The 23,127-nt window shown below is 36.8% G+C and overlaps 1 protein-coding gene and 1 long non-coding RNA gene across 4 annotated transcripts; both read right to left on the bottom strand.

Annotated features, from left to right (window-relative positions):
- Positions 1–227: 227 nt before the first annotated feature.
- LOC145055766 (Carbohydrate-binding-like fold) lies at positions 228–19,069 on the bottom strand. Of its 3 annotated transcripts, none has more exons than XM_079004160.1 (27): positions 18,966–19,069; positions 18,763–18,896; positions 18,580–18,645; positions 18,276–18,362; positions 17,169–17,225; positions 15,216–15,280; positions 14,901–15,070; positions 14,582–14,643; positions 14,386–14,469; positions 14,077–14,236; positions 12,583–12,698; positions 12,340–12,468; positions 12,141–12,212; positions 11,958–12,053; positions 11,813–11,890; positions 5,078–5,206; positions 4,499–4,675; positions 4,226–4,429; positions 4,041–4,154; positions 3,689–3,939; positions 3,312–3,606; positions 2,987–3,217; positions 2,815–2,906; positions 2,304–2,532; positions 1,864–2,220; positions 621–694; positions 228–533 (listed from the first exon to the last, which is right to left on the bottom strand). In XM_079004160.1, exons 2-27 carry the CDS (start codon positions 18,877–18,879, stop codon positions 443–445), a joined length of 3,603 nt encoding a protein of 1,200 aa, XP_078860286.1. In that variant the 5' UTR covers positions 18,880–18,896; positions 18,966–19,069; the 3' UTR covers positions 228–442. The 3 variants fall into 3 exon arrangements, with proteins under 3 accessions (XP_078860286.1, XP_078860287.1, XP_078860285.1); XM_079004161.1 differs by having other exon boundaries at positions 18,763–18,890; positions 18,966–18,989; XM_079004159.1 differs by having other exon boundaries at positions 18,763–19,004.
- On the bottom strand, positions 5,680–11,805 carry LOC145055767 (uncharacterized). The gene is made up of 2 exons (XR_013685338.1): positions 5,959–11,805; positions 5,680–5,861 (listed from the first exon to the last, which is right to left on the bottom strand). It is a non-coding gene; the product is annotated as an uncharacterized LOC145055767 (long non-coding RNA).
- Positions 19,070–23,127: the final 4,058 nt, after the last annotated feature.

Genomic DNA, 23,127 nt, shown 5'->3' on the forward strand with positions numbered 1-23,127 from the left:
TCGTATTCATACGTACCTAACTAGAAACAATCCATTGAAATGAACTATTTGCTAAATGTTCAACTAGTTTTACCAAATGTTTTTTTCATCAATTAGCAGTTAACTTTACATCTATTTAGTCCGTCAAACATAACCTAAAAATAAGTCACCTCACACAAGGACAATTTGTATTGTTCTATTACATAGATTAAAGTGATCATAATTAGCAATAATTTAAGAACACCTGATTGAACATTTAGCAAAAAATGAAATTTAAATCAGAAATTACAAGAAATACATAATTGTTCTTATCTTTCTACCCCTGGTTACAAGAATACACAGTGCATTAGCTTACTCTTCAATTAACAAAAATGGCTAGAGAATGTGAAACGTAGCTTACTCAAGTTTTATGATGGCTAAATCATAGATTATGAGTTGCACATTTAAAATTGTAGGAAGGTCTTCAGTAAGTCCTTTTTCTCACCGGTATCTTTCTTACATCTTTCTTAGTTGATGCACTGGCACCTACATTTGTTTGGTACATGTCTTTTAATCTGCAAAGAATAATGACACCAGCTGCTAAATCAAACAAATTTTTCTCTCTTTTACACATTTAAAAAAGAATCTTAACAACCACCAACCTTGGCATACTGATAAACAAAGCAATCACTGATACTCCAATAATTAATGGATACACAGGTGCCGGGGTCAATTCCTGCAATCAATATGATAATTTTTGTTAGACTACGTTTATTGGTTGCGTTGATGCTTTATTGGATAATGTGTTTACTGAAAAATTATGAAAATATATCAAAATTCATGATCTTTATTTCTCTATAAATAGAGTATAATAATGATATATTTTTATATATATCTGAAACTCCCACATAAGGTATATATTTTTGGTTGTTGATAAATGGGAAATTTTGAATTTGGTTGGTTGGATATGTGGAGAAGAGAAACTATTTTTTTTAATTGTGGGTTGGAGTTTTGGAGAGGTCACTGATAAACATAGTCTTAGAGATGATGCTATTTATGGCGATGACCAACTATAGCAGGTTTATAAGTTACCAAACTTTTCTTTTTTACAACTTTGGCCCAAATTTTAATTTTTGTAATGACTTTGGTCTGTATTTTGTTTAAATTTGTCCCAACTTTGTGTTTGTTTTTGTTAAAAGTTGGGTATTTTTACAAATTAGTACTCTAAATTTTTTAGATATCCGTTTTTATTCATTCTTTTGTAAAGAATTTTTCGTTTTTATAAACTCATTTCGTAAATCTTTTACATTCACTTTTTATGCATGTAATGGTTTTGTAAAAACCATGTAAAAATTCATAAAAAACATGCACTAATTCGGTTTTACAACTACGAATTTATAAAAACGAAGATTAGTTTTTACAAACAAGGAAATTGTAGATCCAATCTTTGTTTTACAAAAAATCATTTTATTACCATTTTTACAGAAAAATGAAATTCTAAATCCAATATTCTTTTTATTACAAATTCATTTTTTATAATTTATTTAAGAACATGTAAAAGTTGCAAAAAAACTTATAAAAACATATGCATAAACACAAATATGTGAGATTCAGAAAACAAATTTGTAAAAAACGAATTAAGTTTAAAAAATTAATTCGCAAAAAAATTCTAATTTTAAAAAACATGTAAAAACAAAGTGTTAGAAAGAAAAAAATGTTGATATAAAATTTGAAAAGAATAGTTGAGAATAATTGGTTGCCGTAGATAGCAACTCATGGCTAAAAGGAAAAAAGAAAAACAAATTTGATGGTTACTTCTCGGTGTATTAAAGTGTGTAAAATATCTTTTGTTATTAATGTTAACAACTCATGGCTAAAACAAAAAAGAAAAACAAACAAACAAACCTGTTTATGGTTATCATCTTCAACTTTGTATCCGAGGCGACCCACGTGAATTTGTGTATGTTTTTCCAAATCAACCTCAATCACTTGAGATTCAAATTTGATGGTATTTGATGATAGAGAAGATCGAAGCTGCAGAAGGTGTTTGCCCTTAGGCAAGCCTTTCACCTGAAAGAAATTTGAAAGTGACAAAGGTAACAGGGATTCTATATTGGATGGATCAGTTGCAGATCTGACTTCCAACCGTAGGTATTCATGAAGCTCCTTCATTCTCTCTCCATCAATGGTGCCCGTTACTAAAGTCACATCTGGCTTCTCAAAAACTAAAAAGTCTAATCCCCTCATATCTTCATATCCAACCTACACCAATTTATTTTTCAGATAAATGTACGAAATCTGAAACAAAGAAAATTACGATTATGCCATTGTATCTTGGAGCTGACCTGAACCACAACAGAATCTGGAGAAGCGCGTTCGATGGTAGAGGTGTCAAACCCACTTTTCCTTGCTACTTTAATTGTGTAAGTTGTATCGGGGTGAAGCCCTCTTAGGCGATAACTTCCTGATGAATCTGTTACAGTCTCTTCATAAAAACTTTTTAACTCCGATCGGGCCTCAACTAAAACGCCTTCTTTTGGTTCACCAGACAATAGAGTAACTATACCCATGGCACTGTGAAGGGAAAGAAATAAATAAATAAGCACAACCAGTCTCGAATAATTCATGAGTCCTTGATGAAAAAGCCAAACAACTACGAAATTTGTTTAAAATAAGTCATTTTTATGACCTGCTACGTATGTTGTTTTCTCACAATTGTTCTTACATGTTTTTACATGTCCTTTTTTTTACAATTTCGTTTTTACATCTTTGTTTCTTAACAACATTTCAAATTCGTTTTCTATAAGTTCGTTTTACAAAGTCATTTTACAAGTTCCCATGAAAAAAGAGACATACCTGTAAGCAACCCTTGTGGCTTGGAAGACAACTTCCCTAGACTCCCCTGAACCAAGTTCAACTGCTTCTGCTGATGGTGAGAAAGCATACTCCTATAAATTACAACTAATTAATGAACTGGTTAAAAAAAACTAAAATAACTTTGGAGATGAAGAGGCGGGCAGGCAGGTACCTTTAACAACGGACGAAGATAAAAGCTCCCTGGAAACAGATTATCAAAAACAAAAGTTCCACCAGCAGCAGATATTGAGTTATTTCTATAACCATCTTCCCCACTCAATGATAACAACACAGAAGGAAATAATTCATTGGCATCTTCTTTAGAATGTATATGTACAGAGATTTGACCAAGCTTCTGACATGAAAAGGAATAGGGTCCAATCTCCTTTACATGATATCCAGGCTATTATTAAGAAAAAAAAAAAAAAAACTTTAGCTGATTATGTAAATTGCAGTTATAGCAAGAGTTGTATTCTTAAAGTAGTAGGACTTCAAACCTTTGAAGCCTCAATATGGTAAGTTATGTCATCATATAGGGGTCCCACAACAAACAGGCCGTCTGCGTTCGTGGTGGTTGAAAAAGCTAATCCATTTTTCTTGATTTGACCATTTTGACTATCTCCAGCGGCTATGATTCTAATAACAACATCTGGAAGTGGAGGAGAAACTGATCCTTCAATGTACAACCCCAGTCGCCCAGAAAATGGAGGAACTGAAGCTTGGCACCCATTTTCTGCCACTTTGACCTGATGTTGACTAGGATAAAATAAAATGTTCTTTTCCTTTTTGCTCCTGCAACATATCATTCACAAGTTAGCCTTGGTTTCGGCATGTAGCATGAATTCTTAACTTTTAATTAACACCCAAGATTTACCGAATATCTCGAGGTACAAATGTAAGTCTTTCTCCAGGATTTGCCCATACTTCAAACTCATAATTAGCTGTATCTGATTGCTCGTTTCCATTGACTACAAGTCTTGCAGAACTGCCATCAATAGAAGTTCCCTCATCGTTCAAAATTTCAACCAATAAATTTTCAGGTAACTCGTGAACACCATCTTGTGAACTCAATTCAACCCTTATTTGTCCCTTGACGAGATACTTCTCTCCTTTCAGATAGATAGGCTAAAAAATAAAAAGACAAGCTAATCATGAGAAATGAAGCAACAAAAAAAGAAGCGGGCTTACGAGCTCCAATACTGAAAATAAGCAAATGGAGAAAATACCAATGTGTTGGCCGTGTCAATTTTCACAGGTGAGCTCCCAAAAAGTATACAAGAGTTTACAAGGTGAAGTTCATGCACTCCAGGAGGTTCAATGCATATGCGTTGTGGACCTTTCTGCAATTGACAATGAAATAATATGAGAAAAAGGTCAGCTTGGAAGTGTACTAACTATAGTATTGACCTACCTTAATTTTTAGATTCACACGAGAACCATCTGATTGATGCAGATATGTGTCTACATCATGAGTGGAAACTAAGTTAACCCAATAACCTTTCTGAACAAAATTAATCCCTTCAACATCTTCTGCCTTAATATTGACATGTACAGAGCTCTGTTCCCAACACCATTTATCTTCTCCACTAATAGCTCCTTCTGAAAGGTGATTCACCTACAGAAATAGCACGCAAAGATATAAACAAAAATTCCCATAAGATTTTGGGGTAAAGGAGGGGTATACCTCAAGTGCATATTTTCCAGGTAGCACATTTTGAAATAAAAATTCACTACTTTGGTCAGTCAAACCAACAGTCAGCTTCTCTTCGTGGCTTTTAGCATCCAACCTCACAAGAGCAACAGAAACAGATGAATCACATTTTTCTTTGCAAGTCACTGAGCCATGTACATTAACTTGTGCCTGAGATTTATGTGAGTGCCATCAAGTAAGATACCAATATATTTCTTAGATCAATACTGATAAATATTTATCTGTGATAGGCCCTGATACATTCTTGATCTGATACTCAAACTATGATAAAATTAAAGATAGATTTCCATTCATTCGAGAGGAATGGTCTCTCCAAAAGAAGAACAAGGTTCTCTTACACAATAATTCTTAGCTACCTCCCTCATACTACTACTAAAGAAAAGGACAAAAGGGAATAACAACTTGGCAAGGTGATATCCCCCCTACCTTGTCCCACCACTAACTTCAGACTGCAAAATAAATATAGACCAAACTGCCCTCCATACATCAATTTTGAAAGCAGGCTGCTCACAATAACTAGAAGTCCATGGGGTTTATCAATCTAATACACACCTGATAAAATTTCAGTGACAGCAATGGACCATTGACATTGACATCAATATGTGGGGGCAAAAACAGAAGATCCGGAGTAGTTGCAGGTGTAGCTGCAATAGCCGATAACCGATAGTCGCCAGGTGTAACCTGAAACACATTAACTTTAATAGTCAGTTTATAAATCATGGCAGCATGAAATTACAAAACAATCCTTCTCCAACATGCCAATTGCCAAAATGATTACGTATAGTAACTTGGATCACATTAACCACAACATCAAACTCATCGCTATCATTAAAAGCATTTATAATATTTGTGCTACGCATTCACTTTAAGTCATGTATTATAGAAAGGGGTAAGATGGGAAATCAGCAAAATAAGGGCCGTCTTATTAGCATAGGGGTAATTTAGGTATGTTACTTTGTTTGAGTTTGTTACGCACAGTGCTTATAAGAGGAGTAGAGGGGAAGAGAGTAGGGTAGCTTTTGTGAAATATGGTCATTATACCTCAGAAGAGGCTCTCGAATCTCTAGCCAAGCATTAGGGTTATCTCTTGTTTATTTGCAGTTTTAGGTGATTTCAATCTTACAAGTCAGTTCATAGCAATTGGTGTCAGACAATGGCCCTGAGAACTGTGGCTCAAAGGGTGGAAACAATATATGAAGGATTGAAAGAAATGTGTTCTTCCATAGCAGAGATGCAACTCCATTCATCAATTTCACTTCCACCGGGGTTTGCGGATAGTAGCAGGGTGTAATTCATGAGAAGCTCAAAGCTGATCCTTAAGGTCGAACGGTACCAACTGCTAGAAGATGACAAGATGGCAGTTGAAATAAATAAGGGATGGGAACACCGTCGACAAGCAATGAGAAGATGGGAATAGATGAAATCACTAATACCTTGGCAATTCAGGGAGAGATCTTCTGTCTCACCATTGCATTGGAAGTTAGCCAAGGGAGAAGAGACAGACCACCACTGTCATCACCACCAGCACCACCGGGATTAGAAGTTTTCTATCCCTCAAACTCAGGGGAACCATAGCAGATTCAGAAATGGTGGTCCTCATTGACCCAGGGGCAACCCATAATTTTCTATCCCTGCAAACAATTAACCAGCTCCACCTACCTGTCATACCAACAGCTGAATTTGGAGTTTCCTTGGGGACAGGGAAGGCAGTCTCAGGACGAGGTAAATGCCAAGGGATTCTTCTAAAGGTGCAAGGCTTGGATATCAGGGAGGACTTCCTTCCTCTCACTCTTGGAAGTTCCGATGTTATCCTAGGAATTCAACGGCTAGAGAAGTTGGGAGCTGTTACTACTAATTGGAAGACGCAAATTATGAAGTTTCAGGTGAATGGGCAGTGGGTCACCTTACGGGGGGTCCTTCCTTGGAACGAGCTAGAATCTCCATGAAAACCATGGTGTGAACTCTTGGGGCAGTTGGGGGGGGGGGGGGGATACTTGGTCCAATACAGTCATTTGGAGATGCAGGCCCCGACTCCAGACGTACCACCAGCTCCACCGTATCTGTCCCAGTTGGTACAGAAGTTTGCTAGGGTGTTTAATTGGAAGGGGGGTCTTCCAACACCAAGGAACCAACAACATGCGATCCAATTGAAGGCGGGTGCCGGACCGGTTTCAGTCAGACCCTACCGGTATTCTCACACCCAAAAGACAGAGATTGAGAGATTGTTACATGATATGCTCCAATCGAGAATCATACAACCATCCCGTAGTCCCTTCTCGAGCCCAGTCTTGTTAGCTAAAAAAAAAAAGATGGATCATGGAGATTTTGTGTGGATTATAAAAGTCTTAACAAGATCACTGTCAAAGACAAGTTTCCAATTCCGGTTATAGACTTTGTGTGGATTATAGACGAGCTCTTGGATGAATTGCATGAGTCAAGAATCTTTTCAAAATTGGATCTAAAGTCCGGGTACCACCAAATTCGGATGAAGGAAGAGGATGTGCCAAAAACCGCCTTTAGAACCCACGAAGGTCATTATGAGTTTACTGTCATGCCTTTCGGCCTTACGAATGCCCCGGCCACGTTCCAATCTGTCATGAACGAGATCTTTAAGCCTTTCCTTCAGCGGTTCGTATTAGTCTTCTTTGATGACATTCTAATTTATAGTCAAACAGAGGAACAGCACAGCAAGCATTTGGAGATAGTGTTGGAGATGCTTCTCAAACATGAATTGTATGCCAATCCAAGCAAATGCGAACTAGGCAAATGTAGGATTGCTTATTTGGGTCATGTGGTGCAGATGTAGGATTGCTTATTTGGGTCATGTGGTGTCAGAACAAGGGATGGCGGTGGATGATGAAAAAATTAAGGCTGTTAAGGCTTGGCCTCTGCCGACATCTGTAGAGGATTTTTGGGACTCACGGGGTATTACAGGAAGTTCATAGATGGATATGCGAGAATTGCAACTCCTTTGACTGATCAGTTGAGGAAGGATTGTTTCAATTGGAGCAAGGAGGCCACAGAAGCCTTTATGGCTCTGAAATCGGCGGCTCTCACGAATACACCCATCTTGGCGTTGCCTAACTTTTCTAAGGTTTTTAGTGTGGAAACGGATGCGTCTGGAACAGGCCTTGGGGCCGTGTTAACACAAGAGGGACATCCAATCGCTTACTACAGCCAAGTCCTTGGAGTGAGGAATCGACTCAAGTCCATTTATGAGGAGGAACTAATGGCTATAGTCCTGGCTGTAAGAAAATGGAGACACTATTTGCTGGGAAGACACTTCATCATCAAAACAGATCAGCAAAGTCTGAAGTTTCTAATGGAGCAAAGGGAGGTTGGCCCAGAATACCAGAAGTGGATGAACAAGCTGATGGGGTTTGATTTTGAGATTCACTACAAGCCGGGTCCCATGAATAAGGTAGCAGATGCTCTCTCACGAAGGAGTAATTCTAACCCAAAATTACAGGTGATCCATTCATTCAACAAGTGAAGTTAGACATCACTGAAGGCAACAAGAACCATGTCGGATATTCAATGGAGAATGATAGACCTTTATACAAGGGTAGGCTGGTAATTCCCCACAATTCCACACTTATACCTAGCCTACTACACGAATTCCATGATTCTGTGATCGTGGGAACTGAGAACATATCAAAGGTTGGCCTTCGAATGGTTCTGGGTGGAAATGAGAAAATCAGTTCAAAAATATGTGCAGAAATGTCAAATTTGTCAAACACAGAAATCCTTACACACCCACCCAGCGGAACTTCTACAACCTCTTCCAGTGCCAGATCAGGTATGAGATGACGTTTCTATGGACTTCATAGAGGGGCTTCCGAATTCGAATGGGTACCATTCCATTCTCGTGGTGGTGGACCGACTCACTAAGTATTCACACTTCATAGCAATGAAACACCCTTTCACTGCAGTTTCGGTGGCAGCCACATTCATCAAGGAAGTTGTGAAGCTTCATGGGTTCCCAAAATCCATAGTTTCTGACTGGGACACGGTTTTTATTTGTCTATTCTGGCGTGAATTGTTTAAACTACACCACCAACTTGCTCAGGAGCAGCCTACCACCCGCAAAGGAGCACAGCCTACCACCCGCAAACAGATGGCCAACGGAGGTAGTTAACAAATCAGTGGAACTCTACCTTCGTTGCTTCATTCAAGGGAAACCACGGTCTTGGTCGAAATGGTTACATTAGGCTGAGTTTTTGCATAATACAGCTTATCACACGTCCGGAAAGATCACACCCTTTAAGGCTTTATATAGCCGAGACTCACCCCAAATACTTAGGATGCAAAAAGAGCAAACAGTTGTATCCTCGGTAGAAGAACAACTCCTGGAAAGAGATGTAATTCTTGATGATCTTAAAGGACAGCTCATCCAAGCCCAACAGAAAATGAAGAAATTGGCAGATAGACACCGCAAGGACGTGTCATTCGATGAAGGGGAATGGGTGTTCCTTAAACTACAACCGTACCGGCAGCGATCTATGGCTCACAGACCATTCCAGAAGTTGGCAGCTCGCTGCTATGGACCGTACTTAATCATCAAAAAGATTGGGTCGGTCGCTTATCCAGTTACCTGAGTCAGCCAAGATTCACCTAGTGTTCCACGTTTCGCAACTAAGGAAAGCCATTGGAGATCTCGTGGCAAGGCCCACCTTACCAGATCATCTATCGGACGCGAACTGATACTCAATTGGGAACCAGAAGCGGTTCTAGAGGTGAGGAACCAAGAGGAAGAGGATGGGCTTAGAATGGAAGTATTGATTAAGTGGAAAGACATGCCGGAATTTGAATCAACTTGGGAGGATTTCATGACAATCCAACAAAACATTTCCGGAATTTGACCTTGAGGACAAGGTCAATCTTTGGGGAAGGAGTAATGTAGTGCACCCACCATTGCAGTTCACCTATCAGAGAAGGAGGCACAAAAAGATTCCAATGTCTGTGGTGACCAAAGACACCCACAATGGCACTACCTAGTTGGTGGGACAACAGGGGTAAATTGGGATATAAGGCAGGTCCTCTGTCATGATCAGTCCTTTTAAGGGAGAGTTCCTTTCATTTAGAGGCAGGCAGAATATTAGAAGCTTCTTCTACTTTTGGAGACCATAGCATCTCGAATAGCTATATTCCATTGTTTCTTCCTTATTCTTGTTGTTCTTGTTATGAACTTGAATTCAATATGGAGGCTGCCACTGTTTCATTGCTATTTAGATAATTATTGTTGAGTTCATAACACAGACCGAACAGAGTTGTCGTAATCCCGGGGCGTCTTCCTTAGGTCGCAGAGTACCAACGAAGAATTCATTGAGATGACATCTCCGTTAAAAGATTTAGCGGAAGAGATATCTCTAGGTCACGTCCTAAATGGTGAAATAAGAACTTTGAGCACGCAAAACATGGACTTGGCTATTAAATTAGAGAGAAAATTAAGCCCATATCCATTGAAGACAACGACCAAATCTCACCAATATGCGACGTATTCATCCAATCGCTCCATCTCTTATCTATTTCCTCCAACCATCGCCACAGTGGAAAGAAACCCAGCGAAGGAATGGCGACCAGGGAGAGTCAAGACAAATGTTTGTCTCTAAAGAAGATCAAGGAAGTGGAAAGAAACCCGGCGAAGGAATTGCAACCAGGGAGAGTCAAGACAAATGTTTGGCTCTAGAGAAGATCAAGGAAGTGTCACATGAGCGGTCTTTCGTGAACAAACAAAAATCCAACCAGAGGAGATCAGCAAGGAAGAATACGCAGCTTTCCACAAAAGCCTTTAGATGATAGGGTGAACCATGGACAACTGCAAGGAGATCATTCCTAAATACCTGACGTTTGTCAAATGTATCGTGGATTCTCATAATCTTCCTTTGAACATATCAACAGAGATGTGCAGCAGGACAAGATCTTGAAAATTATTCGCACTTAACTGGAGAAGATTTGTCTTGGAGCTTTTCCAGCCTTTCAAGGAGATTGCAGAGAGCAAGGAAGACCACAAAAGTAGCTTATAAACTAGCTTACAAGCTACCTTTTGATAAGCCTATGAAGTTTTTTTAAAAATATTCCAAATATACCCTTAATTACATTTTTTTCTTTTTTCTTTTAGTTATATATCTATATGTCCATTTATGTCATTTTACATTGTAACCTAGCTTATAAGCTACTTTATACCAAACATTATTAATTCATAAGCTAGTTTATCAGCTACTAGCAAGCTAATCAACTAATCTGCCAAACAGGGACAAAAGCATGGAATCCACGAGGATTCTACGCAAGACCAAGCTACTACTCCACAAAAAGTGGTGATGAAATGACAAGCTTGAAGAATTATGTTACAAGAATGAAGGATGAGCATAATGATATTTACTACACTACCAGTGAGACGACGAAGGTTATGAAGTTGTGTATAGGGTTTGACAAATTTGATGAGTATGACCATGTTCGTCCAAGCTCCTGAATATGAGAAGTTTGACAAATTTGACAGAGTATGGGTCTCGAAAATCCAATATGCAGGCACGCTTCAATATGATGGGGAGTTGAATCTGCTTGCAGTGAGACCGTTAATATTGGTCATGTGACATTTTTCTTGAATAGATGCCAGTTTGAAAATTTCAATCATTCAAGGCCCAACCAAAGATGAAAGCTTTGGAGAATGGTGAAAAGGTTCATGATACCGTGTTCTTAGTGGAAGATTCGACCAAGTTGCTGATGAAGTTGTTCAGATGATCTTTGATGCAGTGGAGCCAATAGATGCAATACAGCAAGTGGAAGTGATTGCAGATCATGGTAAGGCTGAAGACACGATAAAGAGGCCACATGGGAGAAGTTGGATCCTATGCACCATTTCTATCCGTCTTGAGGACAAGGTGGTTCATCCAGCATGGAAAATTGCTATGCCTCCACTTAAGTCATGCATTATAGAAAGGGTCAAAGGGGTAAGATAGGAAATAAGCAAAATAAGGGGCATCTTATTAGTGGAGTGGAGAGTAACTTAGGTATTTTACTGTCTTAGTTTGTTACGCACGGTGCTTATAAGTGGGGTAGAGGGGAAGATAGAAGGGTATAATTTGTGAAAGCAAGTCATTATACCTTGGGAAGGACTAGGCTCTCGAATCTTAGCAAAGCATTAGGGTTATCTTTGTTATTTGGCGTTTTTTTGAGTGATTTCAATCAATACAGTAAAGCCATTTGTTTATCTGTTCTTGTTTTTTGGTTTCATCTTACAAGTCGGTTCATAGCAATTTGCTGTTAACAGAAGATTCTGTCAAGTACCTCAAAGCAGAAATAGCCGCTATCATCAGTCTGTTTCATTTGTGGCTTAACATTCTGTGGTCCATGAGTAAGAGCTACCTGGAAAAGTATAACGAGTGAATTAAGTACAAATGAGGTTTATGAAGAATACAAAATGTTAAATTACCTTTGCTTTGTTACCAGAATCAACTATCTGCACTGAGCCACAAACACCATAAGACAATGCTTTGATATCAACAACTGATGCCATATTTGGTAAAACCTGAAATCGGTAGGCATTAAAGGTGAGAGAAGTTAGGAAAAAAATAAAGACAATGTGTAAAATGTGCCTCAGTTTTGGTGCACTTGCCATTAAGTTGACCAGTTTTTCAAACTTGTAGTGGTCCTTTATAGCTTCAATCTGATACTGCTTAGATGTAACCTGTAAAGGAGCATAAATGATGGCAGATGGTAGGAGTGGGACATTTTACACGATAAAGCAAGAAAAAACAGCAACAGTCTTTCCAAAACCTAAAAGAACATAGAGAAAAAACTGATAATGAAATTACCTGATCAAGCTTATAATATCCTTGTTTATCAGTGAAAGACCTGTCAACTCCATCGACTACAATTTTTACGCCATCCACTCCCTTGCCATTAGTATCAACAACACGACCCCCAACAGAGAAACCGGTGACCTGCTCAGGTTTAGTTTTTTACAGGTACAGTTAAACCAGCCAAGCATATAACCATGATTAGTGATTAAATAGCAAGCACTTAAACTAGTGATCAACCAAGTGATGATTATGTACCTGAAACTTTTCATATATTGTTGCATGACCATGTTGGACAGTCACAGTGACAGAGGCAGGGGAAACATCAAAAACTGTATTCTCACCCTTATAATAAGGTACAAGCTCATAAACCCCTGTAGGTATATCACCAAAATAAACCACAATGAGTTAATTAACTTATAGAACCCAATATAGAGAACATTTTAACTAAATCATCCAAACCCATTCAATGATAATATTCTTTCAATTGTATCACATCATCTTTTGCAATTACGTAATACACCACTTCAATGCCAACAGTCTTACAAAATGGACCCCACTCCCACCTCAACAACTATTTTATAGCTTTTAACAAATATATCTTAAATTATTTATAGTTAATAAATATTTATTAAGATATTGACAACACATATACTAATTCAAAATATGATTAGTATTACAAAAATAAAAAATTATATTTAATATAATCTTTTTGTTTATATACAAATATATGTATAGAATTTATATCTATTATGTTTGTGTAAATATGTTTATATATTCCGTAATTACAAAAGATATTTTGAATTACTATTTAAGTATTTTAAAATACATATATAATACTACAGATAAAGGAGTAATATAATAATATACTAATATAATTAGATATTATAAACTAATCTTTGCAAGTCTTGCAGAACTTGAAAGTTTGTTTGAAAGTTTGGTGACATGACCTAAGCCATGTCACTTGCAAGAATTTTGAAAGGTCAAATTAATGACCGTTGTGGATGCTCTTAGGGGATGTTTGATAACATATTAACCAAACCATTCAGAGTGTCACCTCTTGATCAGTCAGCATTCAGCGTGTTTGATACAATCTCTGAACGAATCAAAAGCCTATGAATGGCCTCTAAGAGGGTGTTTGGATTGCTTTAAAAACAACTTTTGGACTTTTCACTTTTCCAAAAAGTCAAAAAAGTTCAAAAGATGTTTGGAAAGTTGAAAAGTTCTTTTTAAAACAACTTTTGGCCTTTTGGGCAAGGTAAAAAAGTTTGATTCTAAAAGTCACAAAATCGTGACTTTTGTGCCTCTTAAAAGCAACTTTTGTCTTTTGTCCATCCAAACACATTTTAAGCCACTATTTTTGGAAAAAGACCTTTTACAAAAAGTTCTTTTATAAAAAAGACTTTAAAGCTAAAAAAGTTATCCCAAACACGTCTTAAACGGTGAAGGAACCCTACCTTCTATTAACCATTAAGAGGTTGGAATCACTAAACACTAAATGGTTCAGTTTTATCGAACAGCCCCTTGGCCACCTAATGTAATGATATGGTAGTTCATAGTATATTTTCAAGTTTTACAATAATCCTACAACTTATGAATCTTTTTAAATGGTAAAGCAAATTAACGTGAACCCTCAAAACATGAAAAGATACACCTTTCTAGAGGAGGGTTTTCTCCATGCAAATGTCGCTGGAATGAACAGATTCAGTGCCATATCTAATCAAGGGAGACGAAGAGAATCTAAAATATTACCGCATGGAATTGACTTAAATATAAATGTTCCATCAGCATCAGATATGGCATGGCAAAGTGCAGTTCTATGACCTGAGGGGTTACCAGAACCCTGTGGGCAGTGCACTTCCTTGACATCATCAGAGTACAGGTAAAAGTGAACCCCTAAAATGGGGTTTCCCTGAGGCAACATGATAGAGATTAGTAATCTAACTCGCTATTCAAACTGAATAAATGAAAAATATTTCAGTCCATTAAAGTGCGAAGCACATTATGGACTCAGGATGAGCAATTTTGCATTTCAAAAGCATTAAAAAGAGGAAGACTTACTTGTGCAACTACCAATCCACGAATATTGTAACCAGAGACAAAGAAGACATCTTCAACTTGGCTATTTCCGAACCCCAAGTCAACCTAACAGTTTATGTGCGGGATAAGAACCATGTAAATTGCTTTTGCATTCCCAATTGAGTGGAAACAAAATGGATGAGAAAGATAATAGAAAAGATAGGTATATGTATATGACCTCTGTGGAACCTTTAACTTCAATATTAAGATCAGCATGGGAGGCGTGTAGGTTGTACCGTCCTACACCAAAAAATATAATGTAATTAGATAATGAAAGCAAACCCACCAACAATATCATGTAAGAAGCACAAAATTCATCAAACAAAAAATCAAGGATCCAAATTTAATAATTATGATATAAATCTTAAAAATAACTTTTTGTTTGTGGATTTGTTATGTACAGAATTCATAAGATAATAAAAACTATGATACGTGTCATGAGCTCTTAGAATGATTAACTCCTAGCATAGTTAAGTCCACACAAGAAAAAATTTAACCTGGAATTATGTTGGTGAAAGAATAACTTCCTGCTACTGCTGTCAAAACAGACGATACAATATTCCCACTGGAATCCAGAAGCTCAACATTTACATTTGATGGACCACCATCGGTAGACGAACAGCTCTCACCGCCAATTGCTCCCACAACTTTTCCACTAATACTGAATCTGCAAAGATACCACACAGTAGAAGCTCAAGTCCACACAACATAGACCACATAAGCTCCAAAAAAATATTCCACATAAAGTGAAATAAATTCTACAAAAAAGATTTTAGAGATAAGTATTGAAATGACTAATATGCTAAACCAACCCTGTGAACCGGAAATTTATATCTTCATTTCTATTACATCCAGTATGATCGACAAGCACGGGAACCTACAAAAGTAAAGACATCAGACTTGTGTATCCTAACTACTTCACCACATAAATTACCTGGCAGAATTATATATATATATATATATATATATATATATATATACACACACACACACACACACAAATATATACATTTACATATGGATATGTATACAGATATGTATATATATATATGGGGAAAGTGACTATGGGGCTGTTATACACCTAGCATTAGGTGTGGAACCCATCAAACTATGTCGTTTTGAAGAAAAAAATTAGAACCTTTATCTTACTCATTTGTTTCACCTAATTTTTCCAAGTTTCGCTACTGATATCGAATAGACAAAAAAATATGTGTGATAAATAAAAATATCCAAGTTTGGCAACACGTGATTCTGTCAGTCTTGATGCCTCTTCTTTCACCTAAACTGACACTCGCCAGATTTGGTTGTTGTACTCGTTGAAGGTTTGCAGGCAACATCTTCTAGTATCGACCACACCTACTCCACCAAAAAAAGATCTTCAGATATCATCTTACCCTGCTACTTAACTTTTTGTTCATTTATTAGATAATGAGCAGAGTGCAAAACTGGAGTTAGGCCGTTCGCCCTAGACCATGTATTATAATGATTACATCATTCCCTCTTTCATTTCAATCTTCTCGTTTCTTGTTTTTGTTTCTATTTTTTATTGATGTGTCGAACGATATAAATTGATGTTTAGGTTTAATTATTTGGTTGTGGATTTCATTAATTGGATCTCAATTATGTTCCGACTTTTATTGTTTTGCGTTTGGATCAGGTTTATTAGGACATGTAAACTTTTTCTATATCTATCAATCTTGTTGGTGTTTTTGCTAGTTGATTTGCATCTTCATTGAAGGAGCAGTATCTAGGAACTCTGTCTGGATTTTGGTAATGTTTGTTAATGGGTTGTTGGCTTTTAATTTTTTAGGAGAATATAGAGATGCATAGAGCATACCAAGTGTTGTAAATATGCAATACCCTTAGTAAACTGAGGCATTATACAATTTGTTTATGTTCTAGTTTTATTTACATGCTATGTTGATTCACTAAAATGGTTGCGATTGGAGTTCAGTTTTTAGCTCTTTATCATGTTGTTTACCTGTTTATAATTGGTTGATGTGCCGGCAATATATTCATCACCAAATGGATTCTAATTCCCTTCCTGATTTGAACTTAAGAAGGTTAAACTTAAGATCGGTAAAAAAAAACATTGAAGAAAACATACTGAATTTAAGTAGGCTGAATAGTGTGTGAATGGTTCATTTTGTGTGTATTTTGGAGTCCCTTTTGTTGACAACTTTTGGGTATTTTAAGGCAAAAAATGGCTCCTCATACATTATATATCATATTGTTGTGTAAATTTAACTGGCAGCTCTTACTGGTTACTGTTGGGCCAATGTTATACTCCCTGGTGCTTGTTATACATTCTACACCCTATTGACACACATCCAGAATTCCACACTACTAAGAGCGCTCCCTTGTTGTGGTGCTGCTGCACTTAACAAATTTATAATTGGCATGCTTATCCAAAAGTGTGATGATGATGGAATTATGGCTAGTGGTAAAAGAGGCCAAAGATGGAATTTCGATGGTCGCACAATCGGTGAGCACCAATCGCATGTACAGTTTTGAAAGGAAAAAAAAATTTAGGAATTTGATTTGTTATGTACTTTAGTACTTATGTAACAAGAATAAATTAAAGGTTTTATTTTTTTATCAATACAACATAGTTTGATGGATTCCACACCAAATGTTAGGGGGATAACAGCCCCATATTCACTTTTCCTTATATATACATACATATAAACATTATATATATATATATATATAATATAGACACACACATTATGTGTTGAGTATTTCCATAAATCAAAAGTACATACCTGATCTGGGTCCCATGACCATCCTTCAGGTCCCTTAACTTTGATAACATAAGAACCCTACACCAAAGAAAATAAATATAAACACATATATTGAAGCTGGGCCTCTAAATGCAACTTGTGTAATATAATACAAGAAACCGTCCATAACAACCGAACATGTCTTGCTGCAATACACCAAAGACAAAGAACAACCAAAAACTTTAATATTAATTACAATAGGACAAAAGGTGACCTTAAATCTCATGTAATCAATTCGAAGAGAATGTGACAGTATTCCCACTAATAAAGTTTATAAATTTGGCTTCATAGAGATTAATTCAGGGGGGAGGTTAAAGTCCTAAACTGCCAATCCTTTAGGGTATCCAGATTTTCAGTTTTAGTAGTTCTAATGGTGGCTAGATAGTTCTAATGGTGAAGTTAATGAGTGTGTGTGTGTGAGAGGAGGGGGGGAGGGCAATAATGTGCCATCCACGATTATCATCTTAATTCCCCTCAAGATTCTCAATGGAGTACCAAAATTAATGATGACTAAACAAGAACTTTGTTGGGTGATAATATAGACATCCTAGCATGCATAACATTTTATTTGGGATGGAGCCTGGATGGAATATCATCTTGATCATAACATGGTTTTCAAAGTCTAAAAACATGTTTTTGTCGCAAAGTTTAAAATGATTCTACTATTTGGTTTTAGTTTCCAAAAGTACTGAAACTAAAAAGATGAATATTAAAATGAGTTAAAAACTATTAAAAACCGATTAGGTTGCAAGTTCATAGAAAATCGTGTGCCATAGTTCAATGTATTATGACAACGTTAGAAACATTTTTTTTATTCTCCATGATTTATATACATAAAAATTTCAATAGAGAACGTCCAAACAGTTTTAAGTTGAAGCATCATAACTATATATTAATGTTAAAACAAATTAAATTAAACCATCATAATTTCGTATCAACATTGAGACTCAAAATTATACTTTGAAATCATTAAAAAGTTAACATGAAGGGGTAAAAAGTTTTATCCTTCACCAATAGTATATGTTATCACTGGATACGAACTTACACACCATGAGTAAGTGAGTACGTCAATAGTGTATGTTTTCGTACCTTCTCATAAACCGGGATGAAGTAGTAACCATTAGGAGCACATTGCGTTCTATCCTTCACCAAACCATCCAAGGTACGCAGCTCAACCTTTAGTTCGTAAATAGCATATTAGTAACCACAGTTGTTTGGAGTTTTAAGACATCCCCAGCTATATATGTCCTCAAGTACATTATAGTTTCATCCATAATTACTTTGAATTTGGCGTACAAATTTAATTTGGAATTTTAAACAAAATTCCAGTGAGAACCGTAAGACTAAAATCTTGCTTCAGCGAAATTAACTAGAAACTAATTTAGACTCATACCGCGATATGTGAATAATCCAATTTCGCATCAGTTGGTTTCCTTGACTTAATCAAAGACGACCTCGCCTAACAAGGTTAAAAGAAATTAAGGATAAATAAACTACATGTAGAAAGTATCAAAACACGTTATGCAGGTTAAAAACATGTTATATACAGATTCTGATGAAAAAAGAAAGTCTGCACCTCGACAAAGCCACCGCAACCTTGGATCGCATCGGTAGAATCGAGTGCAACCACTTGTATTGAGAAGACGATAACGAAGAAGAAGCAGCGTAAGAACTTTTGGTCTTTGAGCGCCATCTCACTCTCACCTACCACTAGTAAGAACAGATCTCAAAAAGGAGTATCGGATACCCAACATAAAAAGGATTAATTTGTGAGCGTACAGACAACAGACGACAGATGCAGATGCAGATGCAGACGGAGGCGACGGAGGTTAATTCTTATAGAGATTTAGAGTTTAGCCTGCCCATGATCGTCCCGGACTGCCGGCCCTCTTAAACACCCTTGATAAGGGTCTAACGACTAAGCCACTAAGGTTGCTAGGCCCATTTGAGTAGCCCGTATTCCCATAAGGAAGACCGAAACCCGAATACATGTTAACTGATTAGTTCAATCGACAAAATTGCAAAAATGGTCCCTTTGGTTTGTTAATTTCTTTGGATATGGTCTAAAAAAAATTATTAACAAAAAATGTCCGTGGTTTTGTTGTGGTTTTAGTCGCTACTAGGGATGAGATTTAGAACCGAAAAACCGGACCGGAACCGGAACCGTTAGAACTGGAATATATAAAACCAGTTCCGGTTCCGGGTTTAAAAATTGGTTTTATCCAGGTTCCGGGTAATCCGGGTTTATGTTCATCGGGTTCGTGTAAACCGGGTCTAAAAACTGGAACCAGTGTTTGGAACCGGAACCACTTTTAGGGTCGGAACCAGTTTTTTGTGAAACATTTAAAAGATGCATATCTCATTCGCTTCAACTTCGATTGACATGCGGTTTTTTCCAACATGTAGTTTAGAGTTTGTACATGATTTTAGACTATAAATTTGTCATTTTTAGTTTTATATTCACTAACTTATAGTCCCCCAAAGTCGAGATATCAAAGCTGAAAGTTTTTAGTTTTTTAGTTTTTTTTGTATTTGGTGAAAGTTTTAAAATCATGTATATCTAATTTGTTTGAAGTCATATTGACATGTGGTTTTTTCCGACTTGTAGTTTACAGTTTATACATGAGTTTAAACTATAATTATGTCATTTTTGGTTTAATATTTAATGATTTAAAGTCCTCCGAAGTCGGGATATCAAAACTGAAAATTTTCAATTTTTTAGCTATTTGTTTTTGTACTTTGTATTTTATGAAACTGTTAACACATGCATATTTTATTCATTTAAAGTCGGATTGACATGTGAATTTTTCCAGAGTGTATTTTTGAGTTTGGACATGATTTTAGACTATAATTTTGTTAATTTTGGTTTCATATTCAATGAGTTACAGTCCCCCAAAGTCGCGATATCAATATGAAAATTTTCAAAGTTCAACCCACTAAGTAGTAAGTAATTACCAAAAAATTCTGGGTTTTCCGGTTCTAAACCCACTTTATCCAGTTCCAAACTACCCACTTTGATGTTTCCGGTTTTTCCGGTTCTAGACCCACTTTACCCGGAACCGGTTCCTACATACCGGTCCGGTTTCCGGTTCTTCAAAAACCCATTAACCGGTTCCGGGTTTTCCGGGTCCAGGTCCATCTCGTCCGGGTTTTGACCCACTTTCATCCCTAGTCGCTACCTCATAGGTTTAACAACATGGTTGTTAACTTTTATCAAATGACGGATTTACCCCCATGGACCATTTCTACAGTTTTATCTTTTTACCAAATTACAATGACAAATTATGCAAAAAAATTTCATTTTGTTGAATTTTTTAATTAATTCTTTTTAAACTTCTTTCTTATTGTATTATTTTTTTATTAGATTGTTATATATTAATAAATATTATTTTTAATATATATATTTATATATTAATAAATATTACTTTATTTGATTATTAATTTTTTTAATTAAAATTCTTCTTTATTGGATTAATTCTTTTTTATTAGATTATTATATATTAATGAATATTATTTTTAACATATAATATTTATCTATTAGTAAGTGTTATTTTATTGGATTATTAATTTCATTCAATTCATTTTAAAAAACTTTTATTGTGTTAATTCTTTTTATTGGATTATTACTTTAAATTTATTATTTTTATTTATAATAAATATTATTTTTTTTTAATTGTTTTTATTTTCTTTTAGTTGCTTTCTTTATTGTTTTAAGACAAAGCTGCAAAAATGGTCCTTGTGGTTTGCAGAAAATTGTCACTTTGGTCCAAAAAGTTTTGGACTAGCGCCACAAGTCCAAAATTTTCATTTTGTTGTGAGTTTGGTCCAATTTACTTTAAAAAAATTTGTAATGACGATTTTTACCCTTCTTTCTTGTTTTTTTTTCAGTTTTTTTATTTATTTAAATATTTTCTTAATTAAAAGAAAAATAAAAATGAAAATAATTCTCTCTCTCTCCCCATAAATGACCATTATTGTTTTTTTAAGACCCAAAAGAAGGCAGCAGCCTCCATTACCCCAACACCACCGAGGACCACCTTGTTCCACCACAACATCACCGCTGCCACCACCCGTTGGCCCGCTGCCTTCACCGATCAAACCCAACTCAACACCATTCCCTTCCTTCGTTGGTCGCCGTACAACGAGAAAACAGGAAGCGTCATTGCAAGTGGAGGAGAAATCGAACACCAAGTTCGATTTTGGAGGGTTCGATCTTTGGTTCCTTGCTCATCGCAGGCCAGAAAGGGGACCGAAGGAGGTATTAGCGATTGCAGATCGTGAGGAGGGAGAAGTCTTCGGGTCGACGAGAGCTAAGCGACGCAGGTGGAAAAAAGCAATAAGCGGTTGTGATTTATGGGCTGTTGGGTCGTGGATGAGCAAGGGGAAACACCCTCTTAGTTTCATCTCCTTCATTATTCAATCCACTTCTAAATCAAACCTTCGATAATCAGATATCAATTTTGACTATCCGAAAGTCAAACCAGATCAAAATCAATTATTCAATTCGAATCGTTTGCTATCCAAAATCGATTTCAGTCCCGTTTTGCTTCAAGCCTTCGTTATCACCTTTGTCAATTGAAATTAGAGACCATCGATGGGTTTTTTTTGGCGAAGAACAGAGGAAAGGGAACATATCTGTTTACGCATGTGTGTTTTAATTTTTGAAAGACAAAACTGAACAAATGGTCCCTGTGGTTAGCTGAAAATTGTCACTTTGGTCCAAAAAAGTTTGTACTAGCACCAAAGGTCCAAACTTTTCATTTTGCTGCGATTTTGGTCCAACTTCTATTGATCTTTTTTATATGACGATTTTGCCCTTACCTTTTTTCAGTTTATTTATTTACTCTCTCTCTCTCTCTCTCTCTCGTCTTCTTCCTTAAAAACACACAGTTGAAATCGGTTTTGTAACTCAAGAACTCAAGACCAAAAGCATCAGATGCACACCTATATTTTGTTTTGAAATTGATTTTGTATTTCATTTATGAAACTGATATTGTATTTCCTTTGTTGGGTTTCTGGAACTTGATTTCAAAAAGACAAAACTGCAAAAATGGTCCCTGTGGTTTGCTGAAAATTATCACTTTGGTCCAAAAAAAATTGGACTAGCACCACAGGTCCAAAGTTTTCATTTTGTTGCGAGTTTGGTCCAATTTACTTTAAAAAAACTTGTAATGACGATTTTACCCTTTTTCTTGTTTTTTTCAGTTTTTTTATTTATTTACATATTTTCATAATTAACAAAAAAATTAAAAAGAAAAATAATTCTCTCTCTCCCCATAAATGACCATTATTGTTTTTTTAAGACCCAAAAGAAGGCAGCAGCCTCCATTACCCCAACACCACCGAGGACCACCTTGTTCCACCACAACATCACCGTTGCCACCACCCGTTGGCCCGCTGCCTTCACCGATCAAACCTAACTCAACACCATTCCCTTCCTTCGTTGGTCGCCGTACAGCGAGAAAACAGGAAGCGTCATTGCAAGTAGAGGAGAAATCGAACACCAAGTTCGATTTTGGAGGGTTCGATGTTTGGTTCCTTGCTCATCGCAGGCCAGAAAAGAGGATCGAAGGAGGTATCAGCGATTACAAATCGTGAGGAGGGAGAAGTCTTCGGGTCGACGAGAGCTAAGCGACGCAGGTGGGAAAAAGCAGCAAGCGGTTGTGATTTCTGGGCTGCTGGGTCGTGGATGAGCAAGGGGAAACACCCTCTTAGTTTCATCTCCTTCATTATTCAATCCTGTAACATCCCAAGTTCAAGAGTGCAAATTCAGGGTTCAAAGTGTAAGTACGAAAGGGGAACTCGGCGAGTCCATGGGTGGACTTAGCGAGTAGGGTCGCGACTATGGTCGCGTGTTAAGTGCCCAACTCGGCGAGTCGGAGGCTGGACTCGGCGAGTAGGCGCTGAGTGGAGAAAACCCTAATTTCGGAGGATGAGCCCT

Source organism: Lactuca serriola, chromosome 5, assembly GCF_051521515.1.
Source record: "Lactuca serriola cultivar US96UC23 chromosome 5, Lser_US96UC23_V15, whole genome shotgun sequence".
Taxonomy (NCBI): Eukaryota; Viridiplantae; Streptophyta; class Magnoliopsida; order Asterales; family Asteraceae; genus Lactuca; species Lactuca serriola.